Source organism: Epinephelus moara, chromosome 8 (genome assembly GCF_006386435.1).
Source record: "Epinephelus moara isolate mb chromosome 8, YSFRI_EMoa_1.0, whole genome shotgun sequence".
In the NCBI taxonomy this organism is placed as follows: Eukaryota; Metazoa; Chordata; class Actinopteri; order Perciformes; family Serranidae; genus Epinephelus; species Epinephelus moara.
This window is the reverse complement of record NC_065513.1, coordinates 28,259,309-28,285,433: the sequence shown is the minus strand read 5'-3', so window position 1 is coordinate 28,285,433 and position 26,125 is coordinate 28,259,309. Positions and strand designations below refer to the sequence as shown.

At 42.3% G+C, this 26,125-nt stretch overlaps 2 protein-coding genes across 3 annotated transcripts in view; both read left to right on the top strand.

Moving 5' to 3' along the window:
- The window catches only part of oxct1a (3-oxoacid CoA transferase 1a), a 60,223-nt gene extending 44,960 nt beyond the window's left edge, over positions 1-15,263 (top strand). For both annotated transcript variants that reach the window (XM_050050079.1, XM_050050078.1), the window contains exons 15-17: positions 560-640; positions 14,165-14,266; positions 14,367-15,263. In XM_050050079.1, the coding sequence (XP_049906036.1) occupies positions 560-640; positions 14,165-14,266; positions 14,367-14,402 (219 nt within the window). In that variant the 3' untranslated portion in view covers positions 14,403-15,263. The remainder of the gene's footprint in view (positions 1-559; positions 641-14,164; positions 14,267-14,366) is intronic.
- A 3,379-nt stretch (positions 15,264-18,642) lies between these two features.
- plcxd3 (phosphatidylinositol-specific phospholipase C, X domain containing 3) overlaps positions 18,643-26,125 on the top strand; it is a 28,299-nt gene continuing 20,816 nt past the window's right edge. Inside the window, exon 1 of the mRNA XM_050051999.1 lies at positions 18,643-18,912. Within this exon, the coding sequence (XP_049907956.1) occupies positions 18,810-18,912 (103 nt within the window). The 5' untranslated portion in view covers positions 18,643-18,809. The remainder of the gene's footprint in view (positions 18,913-26,125) is intronic.

Sequence of the window (26,125 nt, the reverse complement as noted above, 5' to 3'; positions counted from 1 at the left end):
TTGTATCGGGAACAGCTGATTAGTTCGACTGGTGCTGCAACAAGGGATCAATAACCCCCAGAGGGCTTCTGACAATAGCAGTAGGCACTCCAAATGAATTGGTTTACTTTTGGACAGTCCAAACTGATATGATGCAAGGGCAACGTAACATTCTGCATTCACAGAAGCATGCTGTTTTTTGCTAATGGGAGCCTGTCTGGCGCCCAGCTATATTCCAGATGGTGCAGCAGGTGAGCATAAATTTACTGCCCTGAAGTCTGCTCTCATTCATGATGGGGAAGGGGGAGAAGTGTGTGATGTATGATGTGTGCTTCTCAGCCAGCGTCAGAGGCATTCAGATGTGCGCCTTTTCTTTAAGATGACTGGCGGGGAAACTCAGACAGACTCACATGGGATATGTGCTGGATATCCTTCGGGGATACAATGAGCCAACATAACCAGCTGCATCCTTGGATATATTAAAACTGGAGCTGCATCCCTGGAAGTGTTAACACATAGTCTGAAAGTGACTGACCTCTAGTTAAGTTTTAATCTCAACCAACTCCCCTTTGTCTTTCAGGGAGGAAAACACAAGATATTGGACAAATGCAGCCTGCCTTTGACAGGGAAGCAGTGTGTGGATCGCATCATCACAGAAAAGGTGCATTTATCTGTTTAATTTAAATATATACAGTATATATAATGTATGCAAATATGTCCACATCATCCTAAATTTATTGGATGGATGGGTACATGCATGAATGCATGGATGAGCAATTAGTCATGAACTTAGGCTGCTTACTCATAGGTGCTCAATACACGGTGGCAATGAGTAAGCTATGGCTGCACAGTACTCCTGGCCTACAAAAGAACTGGATTTGGGGGGTATGAGAGGATTTGTGCAAGCAGTTTATTTAATATTATTCTAATAGACATTTTTTGGGGACATATTGTGTGTATGAGTGTGTACCTGTGACTCTGAAGTTCATTCTTTGCTCGTCTCGCATAGCCAGAGCTGTCTCCACACTGCGTTCTAGCGCTTTGCCACTGCTGGAAAAAGATCTGGCTAAGCCCATCATAATTCTGTTCTAAGGAAAAAATGCTCTGGGTTGGTTGTATTTCTTTAAGTCTCAATCCTCTTGGGCTATGCTGTACCCAGGATGCAGTGACGGTGCCCTTGAAAAATAGTGTCAGCAGGGAACTTGATTTGGCCCTGGCATTAAAATGACTAAATCCCAGCAAAAGAAAACACCACATAAAACATTAAAAGACATTAAAGCATGTAGGTTGCTGACATGGAGGTGCAGTTGTTTTACACAAAGTGCTAAAACAAAAGGTGGAGATAGGTCTAGCTATGCAGTACTAGTTTCATATAGCAAAGGGGATTTTGAAAATTCTCAGAACAGGAAGTGAAGTCCGTCTGAAATAGGTGGCCAGTGGCAGGCTTATATGCATAGTCTGCATTAGTGGCTCTCAGATGATGTGATGCCAATCCAGGTGTGCTGTGGGATTTTTTGATAACCACACATTAGCCTATTATTACAATATTCAGCCAGGCCCATACAAAAAGTTATGAGTGATTTTTTTTTTTTTTTTAATTGACTGTATCCGTATGTTGTGCACACCCATTTCCTTATAAAGAGGCAATGTCTGTCTAGAAAATGTAATTTAATTTAAAAAAAACTTCCACAGGGAACCTATTGATCGCAGTTTGTGTGTGGGAATCATAAGTGTGTGACACAACAAAAGCCCTGATTGGCAGCCAGTGTGAGGGATGATAACATTTAGAGGAAGAAAGCTGTGAGTGGGACAATGGATAGCTTAACTGTACAGAGCAAATAACAACAAAGCACCAGCGAAAACGACCTACCACCGAAAGAAAAGAGACAAAAAAACTGTTAGTAGGCAGTTATCACAAAAGCTACCTGTCTTATTTGTCTCATTTTATTGTCTTATGTCGTGATGAGAGTGATGACACGCGTTATAGAAGCTGTTGTGCACAGATAAAAATACAGGTGTGCCTTGAGATTTTTACTTGCACTTTGCTGTGACAAAAAGTTTGAAACCCACTGCTCTGCATCCTGTGAGTGAGAATAATTTGCTATTCATTAACATTCTTGTAAAACATGAATACACTGTATGCACAGTCATGGACATTGTCGGCTTCTTTAGTCTCAAAGACATAAATGATTAAGCCCATAAATAAAGTACAGTATAATGATCATGCAGTAATTTTTAATTAATTAAAAATATTATAGCATTATGCCTAATTATATAAATGTAGGTCAATACTCTTCCCTTACAGTTCTTACTATCTACACTGAGCTTAAGGCTTTTTCATTTTCTTAAATATTCATTTGCAAATCTTGGTTAATGTGTTTTTAGTCTGAGGAATGGCTGCTCACTTTGCAAAATATTACAATTTGCCCACCTTTCAGTCAGGAGTTACTGACTGGAACCAGATTGTAATGAACAATGAACTGTGGCAGTCAGAGGATTTTGCATTCCTATTTCACCACAGCCAATGAGTTCTCTGGATATGTCAGCAAAAATCGACACACACACAGACAATGAACACAAGTCTCACATTGAATCTTTATCTCTTAATTACATCTCCCTCACACACACACACACACACACGCAAAGACACAACACTGCAAATGATACATTGGTATGATGTAACAGAGTGACACGGGAAGATGGAAATTAAATTTATTCAATTAACACTAATTCAATCAGTTGATTTCGGTAAGGAGGCCTCTTATTGATTTTGTTATGGTTTGTTAATTTTCATGGTTAGGGTTGGGTTTCCTTTTATTCTGTTGATACTCCCATGCCTGCCATTGATGCTTGTGTCACGATCTGCAGCTGTATGTTTTGGACTCGATTTGAATATTTTTTAAAAGAACCCTGAACGCAACCAACATGCCGTCCGTTGAGCCTGATTTAATATAGGGTGCTTGACACTGTGATAAGAGTCACTCAACGGAAATTACTTTTTTTTTAACAGAAGTGTCACTCAAAACTTTCCCTCCTTGTCACGGACTTGGAGAATGCTAGTCACAGCGAGCCTCTCGCACACATCTACCAGAGTTTTGTGTATCCCCGGTGTGAACCATATAGGACCAGATCATTAAAACAGTTGCCAGACAAGAGAAAATACCCAAAGTGCATCTCCTCATCCATGTCCAGCATTTGTTGGACCAAAACATACTCACCCTTAAGCTCTTGTTTGATTCAGTTGACGCACTGATCATCTCCTTGTCTTGTTTTCCCTTTGTCTTCTCAGTAGAAGCAAGTTTAAAGTCTCTTCCTCTTCAGTCTATTCACTGATTTCATCAAATCCCTCCATTGTTAAAATGCTAAAGGATACACAGCAGCACAAATACAGATACCAGTATCCAACTCAGACTTATGCCAGTTGAGTTGGATTTGGCTGTTGGATACGACTGTTCGACTATTCATATCTTTTTTTTTCCCCCCCATATAGAGTTTAAGAGTTTGAGCAGGCTGTGGCTCTAGACATTCAGGGTGATAGTGATGTTCACGTAATACAGCAAACAAGCCAAGTTAGCCCTTAAAGCTAATGCATGCCAACTGCGCTAATGACAGATCTGGAGTATACAAACGTTTTTGCCAACACTAGACATCAAACAAAAGCCACAGACTGTCATATTAAGTTTCTGTGAGCTGTAGATTCACCACTTCTAATCAGAAGGAAGAAGATAACGTTATCTCTGAGCGTGACCGAGGAAAGCCTCTCAATCAGACTCACCCTGTACCCAAGAGCAGCGTGAAAGCAAGAATAGCTCACTCTGCTGTTTAATCAGGGGACCGAAACGTCCCCAGAAGTACACCGCACACTGAAATAGCTTGACTCAGTCATTAAACCTGTTAATAAAGGATGGGTAACATTAGGTTTCTGAAAGGGTATTCATGTCACTGTGTGTGACTGTGTCCCAGGCGCAGCAGTAGTCTCATGGTAAACAGAGAGAGCAAGCGGGGCAAGGAGGGGCTGGTGTGCTGCAGGCAGCTCTCCAATGAAATGAGATTTTACCATTTTTGAATAGTCAAATTTGCGGTAAAGTTGGACAGAGTTCCAATGGATGAACTGAATCCACAGTGGCGGATAGAACAGTCCGACTCTAAGGTTCTGGATGTTGCTGGGTAGTCTTGGATGACACACCTCAGTGTTGAGAGTTGGGAACAGGCTGGCAGGTGGAGGTGGTGTTTGCCATGTTTAAAAAAAGTGGCACCACAGGGTTTACTCTCGGAAATCTTACTTCTCAATCTCCCTTGGAAAGCTTATGGAGCTTAGCCCGAGGGCAAATCTCCATCGTCTTCATTTGTGCGTGAAGAGCTCTGTTCCTCTTCTGTTTTTGAATTTCATCAGCTCCCCACAGTTTGAGTTCTGCGTGGTGTGACGGAAGATGGCAGAAACATTCGGATACAGCCCCCATTTACAATATGCTGTCGTACTTGGTAGCACATATGGTGAAGAGGGAAAAAAGTCTGAGAATGAGCGCAGCTATGGAGGAGCATGGATATCATTTTATCATTCACGTCCCTGTGGGATTATAAATCTAGCCAAATGGGGTTTTAATGACCAACAGTCACAGTTACAGGTAACGCTTATCTTGTCAGAACAGTGCTTAACGTTGTCTCATGGTGGATTTTTCTTTTAACACAGGCAATATGCAGACAGAAGACATGAGTATAAGGTTTAAAAAATGAAGAAAGGTGAAGATGGAGGGCAGAGGGAGTATGAAAGTAAAGGCATAAATGCTGATTTGGGAGTACAGAAAAGGTGTGGGGGGAGGTTAGAAAGAAAAATACATCCAGAGAGAGGTTCCAGTAGCTAGTAGAGCTTAGTGCTGATGCAGTTTTTGTGTCCTGTTGTACTTTGGTCAATTCCCTGTAACCCTCCGGTGGTTACTGCCTTTAGAGCTCGCTCATTGAAACATGACTTGTCAGGGGCAAAGTCAGACACTGTGTCCATGGCTTTTTTTTTTCTTTTTTTTCACCCTGTTTTTTTCTGCTCGACTGGCTTTTGTTGTGATTGCGCAACATTTCTCAGCGAGCAGATTTCTGTCAATATTTATAAAGGTTAAAGCTCTCTCTACTGCCCTGCTTGCACCGGCGCCACCTCCTTCTCTCCACCTTCCTCATTTCATCTCCTGCTGTTCCCTCTCCCTCGGTATCCATTAGCACTCCCGTCTTTTATTACATCCCCACATTCTTACGTTCTTTGTCATGACACAGATTCTTACATTGTATCATTTGTGACCTTTTTTGGCCTTTTTTTTTCATCTCTATCAATACATATTTTACTCTTATTCCTCTGCTCTCCTTGCTTCTTTTCTTCCGTCTACATCCCTCCTCGACTCTATTCCTATCTCTATGCTTTTGATACTGTGCCTGTTGCACTATGAATACATTTCTCTCCATTTGGCCTTCCATCCTCACAAAACAGGCATTGCCCATCCCTAAATGTTGCTGATTTGAAAACACCCTTCCTTTGACGATGCCAGTCTCTCTTTGTGGTTTTGACAGTGGAGCCTGAGCTTTTGAAAAACGCTGACATGTGACAGTCAGCTTGTCAGCCCTCTCGGATATCGCCAAAATACTCTGGAGCTACCTGGCAGCAATGTTAAGAGGCCAACTTTGTGTTACCTCCAGGTCTCGCTGTGAGTGCTTGTTTTGAAAATCAATATACCGAACCGCACAATAAAGGTGTTGTCATTGACATGTTTTTCTGTTTCTGCTGTCAAAGTATGGTTTTCATATTTGTGGAGTGCTGCTGTTGCCAACCGAAATTGAAAGCCAGGTCAATGACTAATAGTAATGCTCCATTTTGTTGCTATTAAACGCATGTGAATTTCCACAACAACATCAAATATTAAGAGACAGGAAAATGCTCTGTGTGAAGGAACATTTAACAACACGGTGTCAATTTGAAACTGGAGGCAAAAAGGCAGACCACATTGGATGTAGTTTCAGTCTATACTGTATTCACTTAGTTGATATTTGCTCATCACAAACACCTATTCTGTATTTCCTTAGGCGTCATGTCTTAACACCTCTTCCTTCTAATATCCTATCTGAGTGAAGAACTCCATGACAATACCACAGTAGTGCACCTAAAAAGGGCCCCGAAAGATTTTTCAACACATTTCTTTTTAAGAAGTTTACACGTACTGCATGAAAAACACACTGCTGTTCAAATGGTGTGGCACTGAGACAATGATGTAAGAACCCTTATAGACTCCAGAGTGCATTAAATTAATTTGTTATGCATTATTGATTGGTCAGGGTTGATCAATAAACAATGTGCACACTGTGATTGACCCACAGGAGGTCTTCCAGTACTGTGCTGTCACTGTCAACCATCTGAATTTATTAACTTCTTTCCTTTAAGAAATCTTAGTGATGAGTCAGAAGAGAAGAATAAAGTTGGGGATAGTAGCAGGAAGAGATGTAGAAAACTTAAAGGAAAGCTCTGGCATGACGTATGCAAGTGTTTTGAGTTAGTCCAAAATGGAGAGCATCATTCAAATTAGGTTGAGCAACAAGTAATGAACCTTATATGTGACTTGAATGTGAGCTTGAATGGTGGTCTGTCTCTATGTGTCAGCCCTGTAGTAGTCTGGCGACCTGTCCAGGGTGTACCCAACCTTTCCCCCAATGGCTCCAGCCCCCCGTGCCCCCAGCAGGATAAGCAGTTACGAAAAATGAATGAAAGAGTGAGTGTTTAAAGGAGAAATTTGCAACATTTTAAATGGATATCCAGTCAGTGTCTGTGGTAAATACAGTCAGCTGAAGCAGTAAATTCCTCAGTGTGTGCTGTACTGACAGAGAAGCTGAGTTTTTCTTCTTACACAGCTGTTATTGCAGTGCCTACATGCACCAGGATGCATTGCGCCTGCACTGCTGATGCTCAAGCCCCAAATACTCCCCAAATCTGGACAGCATGTGAAGGTGGGTGTTTCAGGCATGGCTTGCTTTACAAAAAGTAAAGGCATCTGAAATAACTTACTAACTAAACTGGGGGGGAAAAAAACATACATTCAATTACGCCGGTGTTATCAACAGCACTGGAAAAACAACATAAATTCAATAAAACTAAGGTGTTATCAACGACAAACATGCCTTATTTTAAAGTGCCTGAAAGCTGTGTATCACCCCCGCAGGCAAAGCTATTACTTTGTTGGCCAAAACAGCATTAGGTGACAAAAACACACACTCAGTGATCATCTTCCCTCTCGGCCCTGCTGGCTTTGGTTGTGTTTTCCAGTTTATCTTCACGATCCAGAAGAAGGTCCCCAGTGATTTTCCAACTGGCTGCAGTTCGCCAAACAACCGGCCACTGATGAAAGCACTTCATTCAAACTCGACAGAAACAAAATAAAACCCACTAAAACCGTCACGCTTGGTTAGTTCACTGTTCAAAAATGTGAAATGCTGGCTCTACACACTGTATTTCCCTGCTGACCCTCAGCTTACAATGGAGCAGCGGCTCACAGTCAAAATAAAATGACAGTTTTGTACAGTTATGTACTCAGCCAACTGTCAAAATATTTGTATAATAGTCCAACCATAGTCTCTGGCACACCCGTGCCCAAATGAGGAGTACAACTCCCATGCAGAGTGTAACGCACACCCAGGCTCTCTCTGGTTTGTAGTTGGCAACAACATCCAACAAAACCTGCCACACTGAAATTCAGTGCAGCAGAATAATTCAGTTTCTGTTTGCATTAGGTTACAATTTGACCAAGGCACCACCAGTCACTGTTTGATCTCAGCAGCTAAAATTCTGGATGGTCCCCTACCGGCGATCCCTCTTGTATGGCTCAGCTGCAGCCTTGGCCACTTTCCACTTTATTTCTTCAGGCCGGTCAAATAAATGCCCTGCCCGAATATCAAACCATATCAGCAAATACACTGTGAAAGGTATCCTCCTCCATAATCCTCTGCACTTACAATAAATGATGCCATTTTGGTGAACATGCAGCTAGTTTGCAGTGCGAGACAAAGGGGAAGATTTGTTTTTTTGGAGCATCTAGATCACGCCCCCTGGATACCCAGAGGTGGAGGCTAGAAATACAAGCTGAAAAGCATCTAGTTCAGTCAGGAACACCTTAGTCAAAGAAAACTATTTTCATTTGCAGTATTATGTGTGTCGGTATGGCTATGTTCTGGGGCCTTTCCTCGAGCGTACGCAGAAAGCCTCTCCCACACCCCATATGTGGAAAGCCTAAGGCGGAGAGAGCACACCTCTCTGCCCTTCTGCGTGCCTACATGGAAAGGCTTTTAAGGCAGAGAGGGCAAACCTATCTGCCCTTCCATGCGCCTACACGTAAAGCCTAAAGCAGAGAGCGAACCTCCCTGCCCTTCTGCGTGCCTACATGGAAAAGCTTTAAGGCAGAGAGGGCAAACCTCCCTCCCCTTCCATGTGCCTTCATGGAAAGACTAAGGCAGGGAGAGCAGCAGCAAAGACAAACAGAAATGAAATTGATAAGTCAGACACAGCATGAAAAGGAGGAGCTGGGGTGGAGGAGGGTTGCAAAGCAGCTTGCAGAGGAAGCAGCAACAGTCTGCGGGCCACAGTTTAAATAGGGCGCCCTGAAAGAGATGTGCCAACTGGTTGCATAGAAAGCAATCATGTGATATATCAGCTGACTCCCTTCCATCAATCAGCTGCTCCATCAGTTGATATCAGCTGACTCCCTTCCATCAATCAGCTGCTCCATCAGTTGATTGGGCTGTTTGAGATCAGCTGGGGTTTGAGATGTAGCTGGGATGTGAGCTGAGTCTGACATCATGTCCTGCCTGAATTAACGCTACGCTCAAATTCTTCGGAGCAACACTGACGTCACTGGTTTGCGGAAGAACAGCAGGTTTTGAAGAAGCACCCAGAAACACAGAGAGCACTATAAAAACATGTTCTGTTATGTCACACTGTACCTCAGATTTGTTTAGATGAAGTTAATGTTGAAAAATGGCAAAGTTATCCTTTATCGCCTCATCTGTAGTACTATTTATTAATCAAGATTGTTATGGTGTGAGTTTCCGAGTGTTGGAGATAACAGTCGTGAGTATGTCTACCTTCTTCATGCAGTGGAACTAGATGACACTTGGTTTGTAGTGCTCAAAGCACCACAAATACATATAAAAACTCAATAGTAATGTCTCTTTCCAGAAATCATGACCTGATTACTCAAGATAATCCACAGACCTTGTTGTGAGCAGTTTCATGTAGAATATATTTTTGATTTGGGGGGTGAACTGTCCCTTTAAATCTCAAGCAGACTTCAAGATTTTACTGTATTTAATATTTTATGTGGTTCCAAGCAATATATACGGTAAATTTACAGTTTTGAAATTTAATAACATTTGGTCTTTGCCTCCTTTTCAGTTAATGTTTAAAAAGCAAGATCAGATATGAAAGAAAGCGTTGGCCTTCAAACTTGAAAAACGGACACACAATGAGCCACTTTCAGGAGAGGAAATATTTTCTTCTTATATTGCTAGTGTGATTCACCTTGCCTGTGACAGATTTTTGGAGTCCTTGGGGTATGATTTAACCAGTAATATCTTTGAGTGTAGAGCAATAGTATCCTCTGCCACCATGTTTCTCTGACAATAATGAAGAGAAAAACAATTATCCATGATTGCCAGTAAACATTGATCAGTAAAAGAACCATTTTCAAATCTATAAGGCCTCATGCTGAAACTTCAATGAGGATATTGCCAGACGTTCTTATCACGTACAATTGATAATGATCTCACAGGAAGTTGTGGTAAAATAAAAATGAATTCAAGATGTGGACACAAAACCAATCAGGGCTTAATGTCTCAAGTCAAGTGGTACCTTTTTATTTAGCAACTTACAGACAGATGAATAAAACACAGCAGCATAACATTTGAGCCTCTTGCTCTTCATAGCCAACAACACTGTGTATAAAATGACTTGTTGGATGTGAGGAAATTATTATTGTGGTGATCACTGGAGGAAACTCCCAGCGGTAGAAAATGAGATACTAAAAACCTGGTGGCAAACAGTGCCTTTAATAAACCAGATAATGATTATACTAAATTCATTTTTGCACTGTTTACTATCTTACACGATTAAAATCTCTGCTCCAATTTGTTTCCAAAATGAGAGCAGAAACTGGGGCCGTCCAAACCTGCCAAAAAAAATACTCTTTTCCCTCCACACAGACACATGCACAGATGCTCACACACAGTATAGTCTCGCAAACACAGCATCCTCCTTGGCTCTTGACGGCCAGGAGGGATTGTAATTCAAGTGCTGTCCTAAATAGTGATGGGAAACCTGTTGCCTCAGGCGGCGTCTCTGCTGCTTTCCTATATGGCTCGGACCATTTTATGCACTCTGCCGTCATTTCTTTTACTCTTAACCACAGTTCTCCTGTTTACAAGCTTGCAGCATTGTCATTGAAATGATGGATTGGGATCATTTTTTTGTTCATCTTCTGTGCAGTGTGAGTGAATCAGCTCTGTGGCCCCTGGTGCTTGAGTTGCTGCCATGACAATGGTCTACATAAGTTTTTCAGTATTTTCTCCCCTCAACAGTTAATTAGGGGATTAAGTTTTAAAAAAATAAATTGCCCATTCATTCACAGATGAAGCAGAAAACTCCTGAATTATTCAATCATCGTAATGGGCCCAGAAAAGCGTTACCTGTGGCACTTTCCATAATGACAGCAGGGGCAATGACAGCAATTATTACTCCAGCAACCAAATTGAAATGCTTTTATTGTCCTATTGAGACTTTTTTTCTGAACACATCTCAAAATCTGCTTCTTGTAATTGCTGTAATGCATTGACAGGGTAGTGGAGGAGCTTTTGAAGTTTCGTTGTTGGGAGGGTAAAATGTTGATTTTTACTCCCGTCTCTGTCTAAACCATGAAGTGGGCTGAATGGCTTGTTGTTGTTGTTTCGTGACTTTCAGCCCACTTCTCGCCAGACAACACATGGGGTAGACTAGCAGCTTCTTAATGACTAACTTGCATCAATCTGGTTAATGGTGGTGGTGACTCTGAAGACTGTGAAGAAAGGTGACTCAACAGCTTCACAACAAAAAGGCTGCTTCGCGAGCGGAGGCACAGTTTGTTTTTCAGTAGTAAAGTGTGGATATCAGAAACTAGGTCAGTCGATGGTTGCTTTAAGATTTACTTACCCAGACCATTTTGTGTCATGGTCCTGTGCATTATACAAAGAGTACGTTAAACTATAAGCTCACATTGACATCATATTGCACCTGCAGTATCTGCACCTCTATCAACCACTTCTTGCACATTTTAACGAATCTTTAATTTTCCTTAATCACGTGCAACATGTGTCATGATTAGACAATCATGTCAGTATCCGTGTTACCCATAGACCCCTGCTCCTTGTGACATGCCATCTGTCTCGCTATATTGGAGTGAGATATCTGCCTCCTGTCCCGTCGCTCTGTGTGTGTGGTTCTAATGAGCTGAGAGTCTTGACAGGCTTTGCCTGGATGTGTCTGTGGCTTAGCCCGTCAGTCCCTGCTGAGAGAGGCAACAGAGACCAGCTCAGCTGAGTGTGCATTGCCTGTCCTCACCAAGTATTTTTTGCATCAAAAGGTATAATGATATCGATCCAGATTTAGTTTTAAAGGGGCATTACATAAGCTGTACTGTATGTACACCTACTTAACTTCATATCAGACCTGTGTAGAGAAGCAGCAGTCAGTCAAAGTTGGTATTTCAAATTGAATCTGATGATATTATCAGTTTAAAGATAACCATGGCAATCCTCCGTTCATTCATCCACCCATTATCTGCTGATCCGGTTCATGCTGGCAGCAGGCTTAGCAAGGTATTCCAAACATCCCTCTCCCCAGCAACATTTTCCAGCTTCTCCTTGTGGGATCCCAAGGCGTTCCCTTGCCAGATGAAATATATATTCCTCCAGCGTGTTCTGGGTCTACCCCAGGGCCTCCTTCCAGTTGAACCTCTAACAAGAGGCACTCGGGAGGAATGCTGATCAGATGTCCGAACCACCTCAACTGGCTCCTTTCAAAACAAAGGAGCAGTGGCTCTACACCGAGCTCCCTCTGGATGTCTGAGCTCCTTACAGTATATCTAAGGCTGAGCCCAGCCCATGGCAATCTTAAGATAAAAGCAATTGTCCAACTTTCTGATGGAGGAGGGGAATAACTTCCAATAGGTACCTGAAAAATCAACAGATTGCTGTCTGCCCTCTACTGTAAGATCTATCCCAATCTTGCAGCAACCAGTAAATTATCAGAAATGTGCCAACATAAAGTGATCGTTATTCAGTACAGGTACACGAATCCAACAAGAGAAGCCAACTCCAAAATGCATTTGAGACCAGACACATTCAACAGAACAGACCCTATCACTCTGATATACACACAGAAATGACCCATAGGATAACAAGAATTATTTTGGCTCCTAAAAGGTTAATGACATGTCTATTGCATGAAGGTACTCTACAGTGTAATGAATTGTTGAAAACAGAGCATCAGTATTTCTTTGTAAGTAATTATGGTCCTTCAGCCGTCAGTGTAAATGACAGTTTGGGAGAAATCTTTGTGGTAGTAAAAGTTGGAAAGCACCTTCCTGTCTCTCCTACAGGGGCGACGCCTTTGGCCATAAACAGCATTTCATTATTCTTAGGGATGCTGAAAACTCCAGGGGCCTCATTTATGAATCATGCACACATTTTGTGCCTAAACGACATGCAAGCTCAGCTGTAAGCTCGGGATACAGTTTAGCAATTTGTGCTTGTGAATGTGTGTCTATATTTAGAACAACTCCTCACTGTGCATATGCACAAACTGCTGGCTGTAGTGCTGTTGTAGAAGTGTGGTCACAGGTAAACAGAGACTCGCAATGCAATTTTAAACCGTTTCAGCAGAAGTGATTGATGAATGTCAACTGTGGTAGCTGAAGAGATGCTTCACCCTCTACTAATGTTCCTGCACCATGAAAAAAGACAGTGTTTTTAGCTGAGCTTAACGTAAATTTGGGCGTAGGTTGTAGGAATTTTAGCGTGATAAATTATTCCTAGAACAAGGAAATACTGTTAACGGTGGCATTTGATAAACACTGAGCTCCCTTACTTCCTCCTTGATGCTTGCAGTGCTTGTAAGTATCTCGTCCCTCTTCTCTTGTGCTACATCAGAGAGCAACTGCAGCAACACAAGCAGATCTCCTGTATAACTCTTGTGGATCCAACAGATCTGTTAATGACATTTAACTTGAATCATTCTGCATTAATGAAATTTCACTCTTCAGCTCCATTCTTCTTCATTGAATTGATTCTTCTTTTATGTTTCAACTGTTAAAAGTGGTGCCACAATTAAAACCTAATTGCACTCCACTTTGTAGTGGTCCAACCTCAGAGAGTTGAGGACCACTCTCTGAGGCCTGTCGTCAATAATTGCAGTTATTTTTTCATCTGTGGACGACACTGAAGTGGTGCTCTGCCCCCCACTAATATTTATATATTTTTTGGGGGTCAGGTTGTCATCTCTTTTAGGCCACTGTGATAATTGAGGCCCCAGCATCCTTGTCTGTGACCCCAGTGACAACAAATCATAGGGTTCAAACCAAGGGTTCTGAAAAGTGAAGCCAATTCAGAAGTGCTTTAAACCTGCATTCTTTCTAATGGCCAGCAGGGAACGACTCTACTGGTTGCAAAGACAACTGACTGTATACAATTAGTTTATGGTCTCAATCATTAGTTTTAAGTCTCCTTTAATACGCCATGATGTTCGTTTTGTAAATTATGGTTCCATTAAGCGTAAAAAAGATAAGGTAGGGTATGCTTTAGGATGAGGCTACCTTATGATCGGCAAGTTTGTGCTGTGGCAGTGTTCTAGAGTTCTCAGTCAGATCCACCACCTTGCTCCTCGCCAGCTTCACCCTCTCACCAAATATGGCCACCTCTGGCTCCAAAAAATCAAGTTTGCGTCGGTCAAAATGCCAAACTCAAGGCCCGAAAAGGGTAGTCCACAAACCAATGGGTGACATCACAGTGGCTACATCCACCTCTTGTTCAGACCCATCTATGAAGGAAGTCACCCAACCTGACTGTCTTAACATCTCATCCTTTTTTTTTCTTGCCCCTTCTCCCTTTCTTTCCGCCTTTTTTTTATGTTCGCCAGGCTGTGTTTGATGTGGATAAGACAAAAGGCCTGACTCTGATAGAAGTATGGGAGGGACTCACTCCTGAGGATATCAAAGCATGCACTGGCACCGATTTCGAGGTAAGTAACTAAACGGTGTGGCTACTAGCACTACATTTAATCTCCGAACTTCAAGTATGGTAACCATGAGACATCTCTGTGATCTTTCCATGTCTTCTAGGTGTCTCCCAACCTGAGGTCCATGCAGCAAATCTAGAGGAGCACGCATTGGATCCGACAAATGTTTTTGGTTTGTGTGACGCTCACATCATTTCTCTGTGGTAAACGACCGGCGATTTAGCAGCCTGAGACAGTTCAGATATGCTTTCACAAGTGTATGGTTCATTTCCCTTGTAATCGATCAATATCACAAGGATTTAGTCTTCACTATATGAACTGAATGAGATTCACCGGAGCCACATGCATGGTTCTTGTTTGGGATCTGATCGGGCAGACAGTTAGGGAACATTACATTGTTGCCTATTTCACCATTAAGTTATTAATTTTTACCGATATGTGCAGCTTTAACCAAATAATCCATCTGAAAAGGAAAAAAAAATGGAAATATTCATTATATGTTCTCTGCGGCTTGTACAATGAACAAAAAATACACGATTACTTGAATCATATTTATCATAGATCAACAGTTTAATGTATCAGGACATAGAGAGCTGAATTGTGATGAATTTAGAAAACAAATGTGTGCTCAGGTCAGGTTATGCTTTTTCAGCAAAGAAGGGAAACGGTTTTTACTGCAGTTGTGTAAACTTGTGTCACGCCAAGTAACAAAAATGTCCTTACATCTATTGTGAGATATATTTTATTCAGGAAAATAAAAATGCAAAAAAATAAAGATGTAGCAGTAAGAGTGGCTGAAACATGTCTGTAATAATAACCAATGCCACACTATCAAACTGTTTTGTGAACTATCTTTTTTTTTTTTTCCTCAGGTTCATGTATTTCAGAGTTAGTGCGCATACCATACATTTTAGCCAGAAAATATGAAGCCTTAACATTTTTTCCACAGGCTGTCCTCTTGTCTTTGTTTATACAATAAAATACAACCTTATGTGCTGAGTGGAATTGTATTGTTTCCTTTTTTTAAATCTGCTGATTTCTGGATAGAAACTATCTTAAAAACCAACAGTAGTTGTGCCTGTGTGTTCAACTTATTCATCAAGTCGCACAATGCTTGAAAGCAAATGGCTTCTGACACTCTACAGGTTAGAGCTTTCTATATATGGAGGGTGCGCTTGCATTGACATTCTTGATGTGATTTCTCCACTCGAGTAGAGAGGCGCTGCCATTACCTGAGGGCGGTTACATAACTGGAGAATTCAGCCAGCGGGCTTTTGGGTTCAAGGAGATCAACTGGATTGGATCATCAAGCAGAAAAATGGAAGAAAGTGACAGGGGCTTTTGCCACTGGCTGTTGATGTTAATCCAGCACATCTCTTCATGAGTCAAACTAGAGTGGTACCCTATAAGCCTACATTTAGTAACCTATTTCTCAAGCTGGTACTGAAATGCAATTAAAATGAATTTGAAAGAAAAAACATGGCAGGCTTTTAAACAAATAGGTTTGAACATTAGCTGTGCAATACATGTAAAATGTAAGTCCGTAAAATCAGCTGATTGAGTTTGGTTAGCATTGAATGATACCTACTCTAAGTGGTGGCTATTCTGGAGTGTTTATTTAGCCATCGTGGGCACAGTTCTGGGTGCACTTTTGCTTTTGGCAGGGTTCCTGTGCAGAATGGAAAAACTGGAATTTTATTTCAATAATGCCCAGATCTGGACAAGTATGGAAAAAAGAAAAGAGAGAATAGAAAAAGTGTTTGTCTTAACACTATTGCTCCTACTGTTTTTTCTAAAAGTATTTTTGGTTTTTCAGTGTCACTACTGACAGTATGAATCATTCATTCATTTTCCGTAACCACTCATCCTATTAGGGGTCATGGGGTGCTGGAGCCTATCCCAGCTGACACTGGGTGAGAGGCAGGGTACACCCTGGACAGGTCACCAGACTATCACAGGGCTGACACATAGAGACAGACAACCATTCACACTCACATTCATTCCTACGTGCAATTTAGAGTCACCAATTAACCTGCATGTCTTTGGACTGTGGGAGGAAGCCGGAGTACCCAGAGATAACCCACGCTGACATAGGGAGAACATACAAACTCCACACAGAAGGGCTCCCCCACCCCAGGGATCAAATCCCCCACCTAGCATTCAAACCAGGAACCCACTGACTGTGAGGCGACAATGCTAACAAGTGCACCACCATGCAGTGAGCAATGTGAATCAAACAAACACTATGAATCAAGGAGCAAAAGAGAAAAACATGATTAGATTCGACTAGAATTCTTAGTTGGGAACACCCCTATTTATTCAGTACGTAAAGGGAAAATAATACAAGCATAGGTAGCACCGGGTAGTTTACTTTGTCTTTGGGCGGAGATGTTTGATGGTGGAACGTTGTCCAACTTTCTGCATAGGAGTATGGACTGAACAGTGAGCTAAGGTACCTGGCTATATATCTATAGGTAAATATTTAGCAACATAATAGCATGCATAATCAGAATGCAACGTACATGTTAACAGTTGGATTTTAAAACCATTTATTTACCTGATAAGGATCGAGCTATTTGTACATAGGTGTCAAAATGGTCTGAAAAATCAACCAAGAAGTCTGGAAATTTGAGTTTGGAAAAGTCTGGAATTTTAAGATGGAACATGTGTTGGAACTCTATTTTGGCCTCCTTATTTAAAGCACCCATTTCTCCAGAGTATGGTCATCCATCCATCCATCCATTTTCAACCGCTGATCCAGGGCCAGGTCGCAGGAGCAGCAGGCTGAGCAGAGCACTCCAGACGTCTTCTGGGGGATCTTGAGGCGTTCCCAGGCCAGACAATAATCATTCCAGTGTGTTCTGGGTCTGCCTTGGGGCCTCCTACCAGTTGGACGTGTCCGAAACATCTCTAACAGGAGGCGCCACAGATGCATCCTGCCCAGATGGCCGAACCACCTTAACTGGCCCCTTTCGACACGAAGGAGCAGCGGCTCTACTCCGAGCTCCCTCCAGACGTCCGAGCTCCTCACCCTATCTCTAAGGCTGAGCCGAGCTCCCCTCTGCAGACAACTCATTTCGGCCGCTTGTATCCGCAGCTTAATTTTTTTGGTCACTACCCAAAGCTCACGACCCTAGGTGAGGGTTGGGACGTAGATGGACCAGTAAATTGAAAGCTTTGCTGCGACAGCTCCCGCATCACTGCAGACGCCACACCAAACCACGTATATATGTGTATGAATGTGGCTATTGTTCCTTTTGTATTGACAGTGCTGATCACTTATGGATATAGCCTCCAACCAGGAACAAATGGAATCAATGGATGATTAAATAGTGATATTCAGTCTATGTCCAGGCAAAGCATATTATCTGACAGTCTCTACATGTCGGTAATTTGGAAACTGACCAAAAACCAAAGCTTGGCAGACCCTAAGACGGTCACCCAGTTTGCACTGAACACAAATCTGAAAAGCCTCCCATGGGGGACAAAAAATGTAACATTCAGCCAAACACAGTGATGCAAACCTCTATAAATATGCAATTTTTGGTATATTCTCCATCTTTATGCTGTTGTGGCCTAGTTTGTTGAATGACTCATTCTAAGGTGCCCAGCTAGCTGATCATCAACCACAGTGAATATGTCAGTTATTCATTGTCACTGTCATATTAATTGCAGTGCTAATGAATCACTGCCACATGGGACTCTGTCATCCAAGTGCGTGACCTCAGACGTGCTTCTAGGTCAATTGGGAATTAGAATTCAACCCCAGTATTTGGAGCTAACATTTAATTTTAGCCCCAGTACTTTGCATGCGAGAAATTAGATGATGCACTTCATTAATAGTGCACACCTCTGTCACTTCAAGGATATGTGCATATTTAGCTACAATCATTACTGCTCCTTAAGCAGGCTAGTGGGATCATATTTGAAGGAGGTTTAAATCTTTATTATTATTAATATTAGTGGTTGAAATGCTCAAAATAGTCTATCATAAAAAAAAATCACAACTTCATACTACAAAATTAGCATACACCCATTTCCACACTGTTCCACAACAGGTTTCACATGCAGCCACTGGTGGGTCTCTGACCGCCATTCTGTAAACCCTTGTGAGAAAAGGCGTGGATTTTGGGTATCCTATCCTTGCCTCGTTTTGAGAATAATGCTGAAAGCTACTATCATTGTCAGATTAGGTCACTGTAAAACTGAAACATGCACTCATTACAGTGGTGCTGCGGTGTATTATTGGAAAGCTGTTGCCATATTTGAATCGATCCAACACAACGCATTTTCGTAATTGTGCCATGCGCCGATGTGTGTAGCCTGCTGCTCGCGGGGGGGTGTGGACTGGCTCTCTGTCGCGCTGGTGTATGTGTGTGTAAGAGAGAGAGAATAAAGAGAGAGGCAGGGAGGGTGTGTGTGTGTGTGTGTGTTTGAGTGTGTTTGGGTGTGTGTGGAGAGAAAGAGAGAGAGAGAGAGAGAGAGCGCACTCCAGGTTGGCGCAGGCACCGGTCCGGGAGAACGGAGCGTTGTGCACGGCGGCAGCATGGCTTCGTCTCACGGGAGAAGCGACATGCGGTTTGCAGACTGGATGGCAAGTTTACCGCAGAGCATGCACACTATTCCGCTCACCAACCTGGCTATTCCCGGTAGGTGTTTCTTTTTTGTTGCCCTGGTGTAATCAGGTGATGGGTATCTCCATATCTTTGTATCCGCGCGTAATTTGCATGTACCAGTAGATGGGAAATAAATAAATAAATAAATAGGCTTTGAGTTTCAGCATTTAGGATATTTTGCTGCTTTACAAACTTTGATGTTTTACTTTGTACCCTGTGCACCTCCTACAACCTAAAATATGGTTTTGTACCTCATTAGAAAAAAGGGTAAGACCTGTTGCGCAACGCGAGAAGCTGAACTGTTACATGGCACATGGCAAATATATAGAGCAATTCATTTTGTGATTCTCTGCTGTCTATCGGTTATAAATAATACCTAGATGATTTATGGCTTTTCCATCTAATATTCCAAAAGATGAGAGAGCCTGGGGAAAAGAAAAAGAGCCACTCTAAAGGGTCAGAATTTGACAGGTGAGCCACGCTGCTCTGTTTGGTGTAGGACTTCTGGCGTTTGTACTGGGGTGGTGGCCACAGAGGATAAGAGACAGAGAGTGGGATGGGTTCAGTCTGCACTCAGATGATCACAGCGCATCCCATAGAAAATGAGCAGTTGGACCTTTAGCCAATCAGTGCGCAGGTCTCCTCAAACTCCATTCAAATTGGAAATACTGGTTGTAAAGCCCACCGCTGATCTGACTGAAGGAATGGCTTATTAGCAGCCAGTTAATTCCATATCTGCTGCCTAGTGATTATCACACCTCCACACAGCGCTTTCATTCTTCATTTTCTTCCATTTTTTCATCATTCCTGCTCCCCCCTCTCTTTATCCTCCTCTCTCCATCTCTCTCCTGCAGCTGAAGTATAGATACATGGTGTGTGTAAGGTTTGCATGTGCAATGATGGCTTTTCAGAGGCTCATTGGACCTTAGCATCCAATGAGGCGTGGCATATTATCAGCACTGACCACTGCTCCCAAGGATGCCAGGACACATGCAAACCATCACACAGTAAATTAAATCAAAAACCGACAGGAAGACAGAAGCAGCATTACCTCATGCTTGTAATTTTGCTGAATCATGTGACGTGCTGTGATGCACCACACTTCATCCATGCCAAGCCAGCATGGGAACATGCTCTGTCCCATTTAATTAGGTATCATTACTTCTTATTGGCCCTGCGGCCTGCAGCTCAGCTGCTCTGTGTCTACCCTCCATTTGGATACAGATTGTGTAAACATCCTCAGATCCTTTGCTGTTTCTTGTGTTTGTGTGCACACATTCGGCGTAAGGTTTGTCAAGAATAAATACCAAGAGAGTTTATTCAGCGGCAGCCATGTGTTCTTAGTGGAGTTCGTGTCTGATTTCTTTCAAAAGTGTGTCTCATATCACATCCCTTCCTCTTATCTTCGAACGCAGCATTACAGGCCTTTGTTCGAGCAGGAATGAAACTGGGGCAGACAAGAAACAAATGAGACAACTGTTTTATTATGACATACAATCATCAGCATCTGCCCACTGGTGCCTGTTATTCAGTGATGCTATTTATTTTCTATGGAAACAAAAAAAGAAGAAAGTTCACCCGCCAACAGCCTCACTGATCCAGGCCAAAGTGTTTTGGCAATTTGGAGTACTCCACCATGAGGGTGATGTGAAGGCATAGTGTTCTGCTGTTGCCAAAAAACTAAACAGTCCCCACTGTGTCTGTGTTGCCAGCGTGGCACAGCTGTACTCATTAGTATACATAATCTTCTGTATGATTGGCAATTCGTTTATTTTAAGGTTTGGTGGGGACAGAGAAGACTTAATTAGTATCTGGTTTTTATGATGTTTTAATGGCACCTATTTGTCATGTTTCAAGTAATTGGATGTGAGCTAATGTAGCCAAATGATCCGTGAAGGATAGGAAAACACTGTATATGGCTATACAAACAGCACGCTATAGATTCTCAAGGTAGCATATGTGTTTTGACAGATACAACAGCTGCTGTTTGACTGATAGTGTCTATACTACCATATGTCCTCTTGCTGTTACCTTTGACTGAGATCTACCTGGCTGGCCTCTATAGATTAAAAGCCACAGTAATGATAATGTATAGTGATTGTGGGCAGTCACCTCTGCCGTAAACTGAGTTTGTCAGGGTGATTAAATGGTTAGTCAGTTAATGTGTTAGTTTTATAGTTTGTGTAACCGAGGGAGGCAATTAAAACTCACAATAGGTATAGAGGTTAATAGCCCCAGGGATATCGCCTCAGTCCATCATTTGGACTGAGGTGGAGGCACTAAAGGTACTTACCTCCATACAGTATGTATGTAACATACCGGTAACCACTTCTACAGGTAATTAAATTTTAAGTCAAGTGAAGATATTTTATGTACATAACACAAAAAGAATGGATTTGAAACACTGATAAAAAAAAAGATCGAAGGGTTCTGGAAGTGGAAATATACACTGGTGTCTACTCACGGTCTTAAAATCAATTTTATTTAATTGGCAGCCAATAAGGGGAGGCCAGCACAGGGGAGGGATGGTCTCTCTTCCTGAGGGGCCTCGCTGTTGCATGATGAACAAGCTGCAGGCGAGACAAGACCGACTGACTGACTAACTCCCACACAAAGAGTTACAGTAATCAATAGGTGAAGAGATAAATGCATGTCTCTAGGTCCCTAAATGAGAGAAACAGTTTTAATTTCTCAATAGTTCTGACTCCAAGGTGGAAAAACCTACCACTTATGACACAGCTGGGATTTGAATATGAGGGTGAGCAGGTTTCACTAAGCTGCAGATTCTCAGTCTAACAAGGATAAGAAATGTCACAATTTCTGTAAATAGATCCCACTGAAGGCTCATTTCATCAGAATAAAATGGGCTCTGAAATGTAACCCTGTGGTACGCCACAGGGACATGGGTACAGAGGAAAAGAAAAGCTATCAATCCTTTCCTTAACTGATCAGTGTTGTAGCTAAGAGGCAAATCACTGTTAAGTCTGAGTGCCAGCATCATGGTTTACACATTTTACAGCATTGATCGTTCTTTTCTGTCGGATTGTCTCCGAGAACTCCAGCTGAATTAAAATGGCATCATTTTCAAAGTCCAAAGACACCAATAAATGATTTGTCACCCTGAGGGGAGCTGACTCAGTGCTGTTGTGAATCCTGAGTGAACTTTGTCCCCAAAAAAGAAGAAGAGCTGTGAAAAGACATTTTTTATCTTCCCTGGTCCCAACCCCATTCAAATGGATTTCCACCCGACATGGCCCGCTTCAGGTCATTCACACGTTTATACTGAGTTAAACAAAAAATAGGCAAATGAAAATACATCATACAAATATGCATAGCTTTCTCTGCTCTTGCACTTGAAAGCTTGACATTGCCATATATGACCACAAACAACAAATGCATTATAATACAGTGTATCAACCAATAGTCTCCAGAGCTGCCCTTCTTGCCATAAAATCTATGTGCAGTTGCCATGTTTTCAAAAAGTCCTGACTCTTATATCTTATGTTATAGATTTTATCCATTGGGATGTAGCCTGACATTTCATTTAACCAATGTCATACTGTTGGGGGGGGGGGGGTGATCAGATTTCCAGTGGATTGAAATGCACTGCCTTGCGGCGCTCAAAGAAAGGTCAATATATTTTTTATGAGATTCATTCCAAGGGTCCTTATTGCCTGTGCACAGATGACACAGGGGAGGTGATCTTGTGATATGAATAGCTAAACTATTTTCAAATCCTGATGGCAACAGTCATTCACCAACATGTTGATGCTACACCATCGTAGCTCATCTCTGCACACTGTAGTAGTCTGTTTGCATTTGTTGGTTTCTCAGCACTATGTCAGGTGTTTCATTGCTCTGTGGGGTTTGGGTCTATCCAATTGCGTCCAGAGGCATTTTGATCTACTGCCATTGATAACACCCTCTGGAAATCAAAAATGAACTGACAGGTTGCAGATTACACTCACCGGCCACTGTATTAGGTACACCTGTCCAACTGCTCCTTAACGCAAATAGCTAATCAGCCAATCACGTTGCAGCAACTCAGTGCATTTAGCCACGTGGATATGGTCAAGATGACCTGCTGAAGTTCAAACCGAGCATCAGAATGGGGAAGAAAGGTGATTTAAGTGACTTTGAAGGTGCCATGGTTGTTGGTGCCAGACGGGCTGGTCTGAGTATTTCAGAAACTGCTGATCTAATGGGATTTTCACACACAACCATCTCTAGGGTTTACAGAGGATGGTCCGAAAAAGAGCAGATATCCAGTGAGCAGCAGTTCTCTGGGTGAAAATGCCTTGTTGATGCCAGAGGTCAGAGGAGAATGGCTAGACTGGTTCAAGATGATAGAAAGGCAACAGTTACTCAAATACCCACTGGTTACAACCAAGGTCTGCAGAAGACCATCTCTGAACCAACAACACGTTGAACCTTGAAGCAGATGGGCTACAGCAGCAGAAGACCACACCAGGTGCCACTCCTGTCAGCTAACAACAGGAAACTGAGGCTACAGTTCACACAGGCTCACCAAAACTGAAGAAGATTGAAAAAAGATTTCTGCTGCAACATTCAGATGGTAGGGTCAGAATTGGGCGTAAACAACATGAAAGCATGGATCCATCCTGCCTTGTATCAACGGTTCAGGCTGGTGGTGGTGGTGTAATGGTGTGGGGGATATTTTCTTGGCACACTTTGGGCCCCTTAGTACCAACTGAGCATGGTTTAAACACCACAGCCTACCTGAGTATTGTTGCTGACCGTGTCCATCCCTTTATGACCACAGTGTACCCATCTTCTGATGGCTACTTCCAGCAGGATAACGCACCATGTCACAAAGCTCAAATCATCTCAAACTGGTTTCTTGAACATGACAATGAGTTCACTGTACTCCAATGGCCTCCACAGTCACCAGATCTCAGTCCAATAGAGCACCTATGGGATGTGGTGGAACAGGAGATTCACATTATGGATGTGCAGCTGACAAATCTGCAGCAACTGTGTGATGCTATCATGTCAATATGGACCAAAATCTCTGAGGAATGTTTCCAGCACCTTGTTGAATCTACGCCATGAAGGATTAAGGCAGTTCTGAAGGCAAAAGGGGTCCAACATGGTACTAGAAAGGTGTACCTAATGAAGTGGCCAGTGAGTGTAAATCACAGTCTGGCAACGTCAGACTGGCTTTTATCAAAACCATAGACAAAAACAGTTTTTTAAAACAGAAGGTGACAGATTTTGTATGGGTTTTTTGATCAGAGCATTCAACATACATTTTTGTTGTATCATTCAAAAATAGAATTTTCATGAGCATAATCCTGCCAGTCCTCTGCTGGCTTAGACGCACCTTTTGTAAGATAAGAAGATGTTTGTTTCCAGACATGACTCAGCTCTCTGTGTTTGGTCCCACATGCCACTTTGGCCTCACACTGTGCCGACCTATCGAGTCTACAAGTCAGCTGACCCACATCAGTTCTACCCTATGGCTAATTGGGGAAAGGGTGAGGGGGACGAGCAGGAGAGGATAGAAGGAGGAAGAGGTAACAGATTAGAGACGAAGGTCATTAAAGGGAGAGAAGGAGGGAAAGTGGCAGGGAGTAGTTATCATTTTCCTTTCCCCGAGCTGATCAGTGGGGGACATGATTTCCGTGGCTATTGTTAGATGTGCCGGGTGAGTGCTGCAGACTGCCAAGCTGCACGTTTGTCTGACTGAGGTGGTCAGCAAAGGTGTGCTGCCAGAGATACTGTGTGTGAATCTGTTTCTCTGTGGTTCTCTCGCCATGAAACAAGCTTTACTGGAGGGAAGGGAATTGCTGCTAGAGTTTTCCTACTGTAGTAATTAAAATGGATTTTCAGTGTTTTTGGGATGGGTGTCGACTTATGAATTCGAGTATTTGCTGACTGGCATGAGAATTTATGTGTCCTACAGGTGTGCACAATAAGCTTAGGTTGTTTTTCACAGAATAAAGGGTGTAGGTGATCATTCACGTTCAATCGTTCATTGATTTTTGGCAGCTAGGGGTCAGAAGAACTCCAAAACAGGAGTTAATCCATTTACATTATAAAGCAGTTTCTTTCAATGCTAATATACTTGATATTGATCAATGCGACTTTAAAGGCAGAGCTCAGATCTTTTGGAGTGGAGTTGTTTGTACGTATCCATAGTCAGTGTATTACCTTCAATAGGTGTCAGTCGGCATGCCCCCAGTTTGGAGAAGCAGGTTGGAGTCCAACAAAGAAGCTAAGCAATGTACCGCTAATGAAGGGTCAGCAACCAATCGTATTTTAGCCACCTATAAAAGTCAATATCGGTTTAAGTGTATGCTACACTTTACCTTGCCTTCAGACTTCAATTTCCAACAAGGAAATGAAGCTGTTATGTTGTTCTCTTCAAAGCCAAACTCCATTGAGAAACACAATGCTTTAACATCACTGAATACAGGAGCTGCTGCTCTACCGCTGCCTTGATAAGTTAGTTTGTCTTATTAGGTTTGTTTGAGATGAACCAGACCTGCGCCAATTCAATCAACTGTGGTCGCCGCACAATGCATGACAGTCAGATTTGTGTGCGACGTCATCTTGACTTGCTCTGACGTCATACAGAATTGGACAGCAATAATCTTGCAAGAGCAAGGCGCTGTAGTTTTTAGAGCCAGGCGCTGCAGTTGCTCTCCACCAACTGCAATTTATTCTGTGAACAGAATAGCTACTCTGTCATTATCAAAACAATTGCAGACTGAACAAACTGATATATGAGTCTGATATCATCTTAATAACTGACATCAGATCTAACAGGATGTGAGTGTTTCCGAGACTTCCTGTGCAGACTGAAGGCTGCTGGAAACTGTCTGACTTGACCGTAGCTTTTTGTCACTGCCCCCTGCTGCAGCCGTCTGATGCACTTAAGTTATTGTAGATTTTTTTTGGGGGGATGAAATATGTTTTGCTGCTGCCAGCCTTTCAGAGCAGCACATTGCTCAGCTTTCAAGTTGGCACTCTTGCTATTTCTCCAAAGCTGCTGACAGACATCTACTGTATGTGTTGGAGCCATAATATAGTTTTTGTTTGCTTATTTTATCCTCATCTAAACAAAAGTATAAAGACCCTAAAACACACATGCAGTTATGAAATTGAACACAGGGGGCAGCATTCATGTGTGAAGTCCATATAGGTAAGCTCCAGGTGATGGAAATCAGGTGTGTGGAACAGGAAGCAAACAGTTTTTGACCATGTTGTGGAAGCATGTTGA